The sequence below is a fragment of the Empidonax traillii genome, unplaced genomic scaffold, assembly GCF_003031625.1.
Source record: "Empidonax traillii isolate 1590-97213 ecotype Southwest subspecies unplaced genomic scaffold, ASM303162v1 scaffold1917:size59404, whole genome shotgun sequence".
Lineage (NCBI taxonomy): Eukaryota > Metazoa > Chordata > Aves > Passeriformes > Tyrannidae > Empidonax > Empidonax traillii.
In genome coordinates this window covers 26,322-34,747 of record NW_020957110.1, presented here as the reverse complement: position 1 = coordinate 34,747, position 8,426 = coordinate 26,322, and the positions used below count along the sequence as shown (strand labels likewise).

At 52.3% G+C, this 8,426-nt stretch overlaps 1 protein-coding gene across 1 annotated transcript in view; it reads right to left on the bottom strand.

Moving 5' to 3' along the window:
* Nucleotides 1–637: 637 nt before the first annotated feature.
* Nucleotides 638–8,426, bottom strand: part of DOT1L (DOT1 like histone lysine methyltransferase) — a gene marked incomplete at its 5' end in the record, with an annotated part of 32,169 nt that continues 24,380 nt past the window's right edge. Inside the window, 4 exons of the mRNA XM_027909019.1 lie at nt 638–862; nt 4,154–4,781; nt 5,935–6,897; nt 7,797–7,861. Of these exons, the coding sequence (XP_027764820.1) occupies nt 4,192–4,781; nt 5,935–6,897; nt 7,797–7,861 (1,618 nt within the window). The remainder of the gene's footprint in view (nt 863–4,153; nt 4,782–5,934; nt 6,898–7,796; nt 7,862–8,426) is intronic.

Below are 8,426 nucleotides of genomic sequence, written 5' to 3'. Positions count from 1 at the left end.
AAAATTCACAGTGACCCGAGTGCCACCAGCAAATGGCCCAGAGGAGGAGTTTGGAAGGGGCAGCACTTGGAAGCTTCGTGTTCCAGCCGTGCCCTGGAGCTCTTGGCCACGCACACAACTCAAACCCCACCCGGCTGGCAGCACCCAAATCACCCCCCCCCAGGGAGGGGAATTCCCTCCTGTGTCGCCCACTCTGCTGCCAGCCGGGTGGATTTGGGGATATGAACAGAGTCAGGGGGATAAACAAGCTGCAGGCCTTCCCAAGAACTGGGTTTGGCATTGGTCACCCCTCCAGATCAGCACCAAGGGTTCAGACTAGAGGCACAGTTCTGACGGACAAAATAGCACCGAGGAGGCTCTTTACGTCTCTGCTGGTGTGCCAGTCCTGTAGTATTCAGAGAATTCAACAATAACTTGTATTCATGAGTCTAGGTGGAATAAAATAAGTCAAAATTGTTTTTTTCACTTTAAAAAAAGATAAATACTTTATCTAAACTATCGACAATACAAACTGGAGCTTTAAGCGTTTCTTTTGCCTTTTTCTTTTTTTGCCTTTTTTTTTCCTCTTTTTTTTTTTTTTTTTTTTTTTTTTTTTTTTTTTTTTTTTTTTTTTTTTTTTTTTTTTTTTTTTTTTTTTTTTTTTTTTTGTTTTTTTAAACTCAGATTCACAGTAAATGTTTGCTCTGTTGTTTAGGTCTTTTTTTTTTGTGTGTGTGTGTGTGTGGTTTTTATTTTGTCCAGTAGTAAGAGAGTAGAAACCCCTGCACAGGCCAGGTGAGCACCTTTCAGTGGAAGCCGAGTGAAGTTGGTCCACGTTGTCCTTGCATAGGTCACATTGGGTTGAGGTAGAAATCCTAGTTACCTGCACAACAGGAGGAGAGGAAGAGACTCATCTAAATAAAAGACCAAAAACCTGCTGGGTGTTAAGATGTGTCAAGCATTTCTACTCTGCTCCGAGGCCTCCTCAGCCAGCAGAGACGGAGCAGCTCTCGGCCCAGTCCCAGTTAGATGGAAGGGTGGACGATCCAAGAGACACAGGGCCCCTCAACCTGCAGCTTTCTGAGCTGACAGTGGAACTGGGATGAACTCTGGCTGACCTGGAGTGAGGGAGAAAGGATCCCCCCTCCTCAGCACTTCACTCTTTGTACCACACCTTAATCCGCTTTGGATTTTTTAACACCACAAGGGAGAAGCTGTGAATCCCAGGCTGGTTTGGGTTGGGAGGGACCTTAAAGATCATCTTCAACCCCCTGCCTTGGGCACCTTCCACTATCCCAACCTGGCCTTGGACACTCCCAGGGATCCAGGGGCAGCCACAGCTGCTCTGGGCAACCTGTGCCAGGGCCTGCCCACCCTCCCAGCCAGGAATTCCTTCCCAATATCCCATCTCACCCTGCCCTCTGGCACAGAGTGTCCTGTCCCTCCATCCCTTGTCCCCAGTCCCTCTCCAGCTCTCCTGGAACCCCTTTAGGCCCTGCAAGGGGCTCTCAGGTCTCCCTGGAGTTTCTCTTCTCCAGCTGAACCCCCCCAGCTGTCCCAGCCTGGCTCCAGAGCAGAGAAGCAAAGCAGGTGATTTGAGCCCCCAGTGCCAGATGTCAGCCTTGGTTCAGCCTGGGCACAGGTAATTCCCTCCACACAGACATTCCCTCCCAAACCAGTGGCACTGCTCGAGTCACAGGGAGCAGGATCACCACCAGTCTGCCATCAGCTCTGCTCCCCAGCTTTGCCACCCCCCTACTCTCCTCCATAAGCCATTTTCCTGTCCATTATCCTGAATTTGGAGTGACTGGGACCAGCATGGCCTCGTGTCCAGGGGTTCCCACCACACAGAACCCCAAACCTGCCCCTCCTCAGCAGCCCCACCCTCACTTTTCCCCATCCTGTCTCTGCTCAGGCTCTCCCACCCCACACACAGCCCCTTCCTCAGCCTCCTTTTCCCGTGGGAAGGACGGAGGGAAATACTTACGTGCCTCACAAACCACCCCCCCCCCCAAGGGGAGGTTTTGTGGGAGCAATTTGGTGAGGAAAACCGCTTTTATAACACAATGCACAAAGAATCTCTCTCAGGTATATTGTAATTTTTATAAGCAGCAAAAAAAAAAAAAAAAAAAAAGAGAGTGTTTTCAACCACGTTTTGGAGCTTTGGGGATCAGTGGACACAACAACAGCACAGACCTACAAGGAAAGCACGGAGCCAACTCCAGGGCTGGTGGCCCTTGGCAAAGCAACGAGTTGTGTGACAGCAGGATGGGGTCCAGGCACTGTCAGCACCCACAGCCCCCCACCCTGGGGTGGGACAGTTTGTTCTGGAGCTGCCCTGGAGACAAATACCTGCTTGGGGAAGAACAGCCTGTGGAACCCTCCTCTCCTCCACCCTGAGCATTCCCTGAGTTCTCATCCACGGGGTGCCCTGCATTCCCCAGGGAATTCGCCCTCCAGAGCCCAAAACCTGGAGATTTGGAGCTGGATGGTTATTTAGAGCAGTTGCTGTTGACTGGCAGCGAAACCAAGACCACCACGGGCAGGCCCCAAGCGGCACCAGCGGACAAGTGTGGGACAAAAAAAACCCTAAAACTCCCTGAAACCACCCTAAAAACCAGACATTTCCTCCTGCCTGCTGACCCTCAGAAGTGAACACTGCCCAACAATCCTGAGCACGACCCTAAAAAGGGCCAGAGCAGCTCCCCCTGTGAGCACTCCTTGTCGAGAAATCCTGACTCTGCCACCGGGTGACCTCCTTCCCACATTTCACAGGGGTTTGGGCCACAGTTTTGAGGATTCTTCCCACATTTTGAGGATTATTTCCCCCATTTTAGAGTACCCTTCCCCCATTTTAGAGGTTTCTTCCCCCATTTTTGAGGATTCTTCCCCATTTTTGAGGATTCTTCCCCCATTTTTGAGCATTCTTCCCCCATTTTTGAGGTTTCTTCCCCCCCATTTTAGAGGCTTTTTTTTCCATTTCAGATGTTTCTTCACTGATTTTAGAGGATTATTCCCCCATTTTAGAGATTTTTTTTTCTCTGTTTTAGAGGTTTCTCTCCCCATTTTAGAGAATTCTTCCCCCATTTTTGAGAATTTTTCTTGTTTTAGTGGGTTTTCTCCCCATTTTAGAGGATCCTACTCCCATTTTAGGGGGTTTCTCCCCATTCTAGAGGGTCCTTTCCATTTTAGAAGTTTCTTCCTCTTTTAGAGATTTCTTAGCCCATTTTAGATGTTTCTTTCCCAATTTCAGAGGATTCTTCCCATTTTAAAGGTTTTCTCCCCACTTGAGAGAATTCTTTCCCTATTTCTTCCCTTTTCAGACACTTCTTCCCATTTTAGGGGATTCTTTCCTCATTTTGGAGGATTTTTCTCCCATTTTAGAGAATTCTCTCCCTGTTACAGATTTCTCCCCTTCTGTTTCTTCCCATTTTAAGGGATTCTTGCCTTATTTTAGAGGATTTTTCCCTCATCTGAGAGGTTTCTTCCCGAGTTTTAGAGGATTCTTGCCCCATTTCACAGAATTCTTCCCGTTTTAGAGGTTTTCTCCTCACTTTAGAGAATTCTTTCCCCATTACAGTTTCTTCCCTTCTTATAGGGAAGAAACCTATTCTTCCCATTTTAGGGGGTTCTTCCCTCATTTCAGAGGATTTTCCCCCATTTTAGAGGATTCTCGCCCCATTTTAGAGGATTTTCCCCTGTTTTAGAGGATTCCTGCCCCACTTTAAAGGATTTCTCTTTAGAGGATTTTCCCCCATTTTAGAGGATTCTCGCCCCATTTTACAGGATTCTTCCCGTTTTCGGTGTTCTCTCCCCATATTAGAGAATCCTTTCCCTTTTACGACGCTCCTCCCAATTTAAGAGATCCCTCCCTCACTTCAGAAGATTTCCCCCCCAATTTACAGCATTCTTGCCCCACTTCAGAGCATTTTCCCCCATTTTAAAGGATTCTTGCCCCACTTCAGAGCATTTTCCCCCATTTTAGAGCATTCTTGCCCCACTTTAAAGGATCTTCCTCCCATTTCAGAGCATCCTCGCCCCACTTCCAAGCATTTCCCCCCCCGTTTCAGAGGGTTCTCCCCCCACCCCTCCCACTCTCTCTGTGCCCAAAACGAGCCCTCCTGACCCCGGGGTGTCCCCCCAGGGTGGGGGGTGGTTTCTGTGCCAGCCTTACCTTGCAGAGCCAGCCCCGCCGGCTCAGGCCGGGCGCCCTTAGCGCGGTTTAACCCCCGGCAGGTGCGAGGCCAGGGGGGGCTGCACGCCCAGGGTGACCCACATGGCGCCGGCACCGGTGGGCGGCGGGGCCAGCGCCGCGCGCGGCACGGCCGGGTGGTGCACGGTGAAGGAGGGGCGGGAGGGTTTGTGCTGCAGGGAGGCGAGTTTGAGAGACAAAGAAGAGTTAGACTGGACAGAGGCAGCGCAGGAGGAGGAGGAGGATGTGGAGGAGGAGGTGGTGGTGGAGGAGGGCAGGAATGTTTCTCCGGCCGGGAGGGACGGCAGGTTGTGCAGGAGCGCGGGCTCGGGGTTAGAAGCGAGCAGAGGAGGAGGGGGAGGCAAGGACACGTTAGGAGGGGGGTGGAAAACGGGCTGCACAGGCGCCCTGCTGAGGGGCTGAGCGGCTCTAGCCTCGCTAGATGTTACTAAATTAGAGGCAGAGGGTGGGAAGGATGAGGATGAGGTGCTGGCAACAGCCTGCAGAGGGTTTAAGCTTAGCACCGTGCTGCTAGAGACAGCACTGCTGCTGAAACTGGCTCCAAACTGATGAGAGGAGGAGGCAGAAGGCACCGCGTGGTTAAAAATACCTGCAAACAGGAGAAGAAAAACTCAGCTTCAACAAGACGGGCTTTTGTACAGTCTCAAAGTGACAAGAGAAACCAAACAAAGAAGCAAAATAAATAAGTAGATTTAAAAAAAAAAAATAAAAATAAATAAAGCAAAATTATAATGGTCCAGCCCCATACAAAAATATGCAGCGTGAGAAGGCAGCAAGCGATGGGAGATAATGGTGCAGGCCAGGAGGTACAAAAGAGTCCACTTACCTTTCCTACTGCCAACCTCTAAATGCCACGAGGGAAAATGGTCAGCCCCAAGAACTGTCAGTTCTACAGCACAGAGGCAGGGTTGGGATGAGATTACGTGGTCTTTTAGAGTCGGTTTATCTGGAGACTCAGAGTGCTGCTCTTGCCTCCCCACCCTCCTGCTCCCCAGCTTACAGGGCAGCAGAGAGGGGAGCTGTCACTGCAGCCAATCTACGTGCTGAGAGAGGGGAGAGTTAGGATTTCCCGACATGGAGCCTGAGTGAGCATGGACAGGTAAGGAAAACTGCCCTGGACACTGCGAAACGGCAGGTCCAGCCTATCTTCTGGTCCTGCCAGCTTGTCCCCGGTGTGGGCCACAGAAGCCAAGCCTGTGCAGAACCCCAGAAGTGCAAGGTGCATATGGCATTGCCCTTCCTGGCCAACAAACGCTCTTCGTGTCCGTTCAAGAGCCAGAGCTGCTAGGAAACTCCCCACACCATCTCCTCTGATGCTCTGCTCCTCCTGGATCACGCTAAATCCACTCCAGGCCTATTCCCAACCTCGACTCAAGTTCACAAGTCAGAGATCCTTAACTCGGTACCACGACAAGTGAGATCTGTCACCTGCAGTCAGACCTAAGTCGGTTCCAACACAGCAACATCTGAACAAGCAAACATAAGCAATCACAAAGTCTGGGTGCATTGTTTCATTAGGGTGATACAACAAGCTCATCTAGCAGACAAAGCTCATGAGACTTCACTGTGGGGAACTGAACTCATCCTAGCAATTCCAAGAGAGAGACAGAGAGAGAGGAGACTGCTTATGTGGGACACATCTGCTTCACATCCTGTAGAAATGAAAGGGTTTCACCCCTGGAGAGGCAGCGTCAGGCTTTCCTTTAGGCCCTGCCTTATACCAGAGAAAGAGTTCTGCCTACCTCCAACTGTTCCACCTGTAACCCCAGGAGAGAAGTTCCCCATAGTGTGAGAATTAGTCAGTCTGGTTGCAGCTGATGACACGTGGACCAGACTGGCAGCAGCTGGCATGGAATTAAATAAGGACTGCAATACTGAGGAGTTTGTCACCGAGTTGAGGTTTGCTTGCAGGGCCATGGGGCCGAGGGGGAACTGCGATCCAGTGGTCAGAGTGTTGAGGAAGGGGTGGTGCGTCGGGACAGAAGACGCCGGGTTGCCCGCTGACGAAACGGCAGTAGAAAGGCTTTTCCCGTTCAGAAGGCCACCAGACGAAACAGCAGCAGAAATGAAAAGGTTGTGGCCGTTTTTGAACTCCACCTCTCGGTCCCTGCCCTTGCCGGCCTTCCCGTTGTGCTGCAGGGCGCCCTTGTCCGAGGAGCCCCCCGCGCGGCCGCTCAGCTCGCCCGGCTCTTTGCCTTTGGCCCCCGGGCGGCTCAGCTCGTCCCCCTTGGAGCCGCCCAGCCCTTCCAGCTGCCTCTTGTTCAGGAACAGGTTGGTGTCGGCCGCGGCCGCCGCGTCTTTGCCCCGCTGGAAGCCCAGGGAGCAGTTGGCAGCGCTCCCATCCGGAGCCTTGTGCGGGAGGGAAGCGCCGTCCATGAAGCCGTGCAGGCCCAGCTCGGCGGAGAGGCCCCCGTTGTAGGCGAAGCCGTTGGAGGGGTTGGTGCCAGGGCTGAGCCCGTCCGAGCCCACGGCCAGGCCCTTCCTGGCGTGCGCCGCGGCCTTGGCGCCGTCCAGGCCCAGGCTCTCCTCGGGGGGCGGCCGGAAGGAGAACAGCGAGGTCTGGCTCAGGGCAGAGCCCGCCTGCAAGGGGCTGTCCGTGGTTTTGGTCAGGTTGATGTCAGAGATCGGGGAGAAAGTCGATTTCCATTTGCTGCTGTTCATGTTCTCGGTGCCTTGTGCTTGTTTCCGCCCGTTCAAGCTGCCGCCTGGGCCGGGAGGAGATTTTGGGGAGGTCAAAAACCAACGTTCACTGGAGCGAAGGCATTCAATGCTCAGTTTTCACTGAGAACAGGGTTTTACAAACCCACGGAATCATTGAGGTTGGAAAGACCTTTAAGATCATCGAGTCCAACCACCAGCCCAGCACCACAGTCACCACTAACCCAAGTGCCACACGTTGTTTGAACAGGGATGGTGACTCCACCACTGCCCTGGGCAGCTGTGCCAGTGCTTTACAACCCTTCCCATGGGGAAATATTCCACAATATCCAATCTAAACCTCCCCTGGCACAGCTTGGGGCTGTTCCCTCTCCTCCTGTCCCTGTTCCCTGGGAGCAGAGCCTGAACCCCCCCCCCCAGCTTCCCCCTCCTGTCAGGGAGTTGCAGAGCCAGAAGGTCCCCCCTGAGCCTCCTTTTCTCCAGGCTGAGCCCCCCCAGCTCCCTCAGCTGCTCCTGCTGCTCCAGCCCCTTTCCCAGCTCCCTTCCCTTCCCTGGGCAACACCCACATTTTTTATCTTTCATTTTACGAGTCTGATCCAAGGGCAGAAATAATTGTGAAGTCAGCTAAGAGCTCTTAACCTTCCCTTTACTGCTCTGAAAAAGTCTGAGAATATTGATCTACTTTTCCCTCAGCCTTTGTCCTACAGACCCCTCCCCAAACCCTGCAACACTGAAAACAGTGGTCAGACCTTTGGCGACCTGTGACTGCAGAAGGAAGTGACCCAAAATCTTTAATTACTGGCCACCAGTCTCAGTTATAATTAAGAACTTCAGTCTGCCCAGCAGCAAAGAGAAACCTGCTGTTGACTGGCAGCTTCAGTCAGGGGCAGACACCCAGCCCCAAGTCCCACCAGCACCACAGACAATTGACACTCCCCACACGTACCATTTTCAACAGTCTTCTGTGGAGATTTGCTTTCCAATGATATTGTTGCAATTTTCCTCTCAATTCTAGTGGGGAAATAATAAAGGTTAAAGCATCTGTTGCAAACCTTCTGTTGCACATTCACCCTCACAAAAAAACCCACAACAAACTTTAGGTAAAAAGCTGTGACAGAACCATTGCTCTTCGCCAAGATTAATGCAGGTTCAGAGGACTTTATTGCTGCGTTTCTTTCAGAATAAGAAGCAGAACCACATTTCTGGAGTGGTTATTTGTCATTTGGGTTGGGAGGGACCTCAAAGCCCATCCAGTGCCACCCCCTGCCATGGGCAGGGACACCTTCCACCAGCCCAGGGTGCTCCTTTGATCCAACCTGGCCTTGGACACTTCCAGGGATCCAGGGGCAGCCACAGCTGCTCTGGGCAACCTGTGCCAGGGCCTCTGTGGATCCCTGTGCTGTGGCACAGCGTGTGGCCCATGTGGAATCCATGTTATTGCCCTGGGCCAAATTTTGGGCCAGGGGTCTGGTCCCTGCTGGCATCTTGGGTGCTCCCAAACACCACCCACCAGTGAGGGATGGGATCATGGAATCACAGAATCCCAGAATATCCTGAGCTGGGAAGGACCCACAGG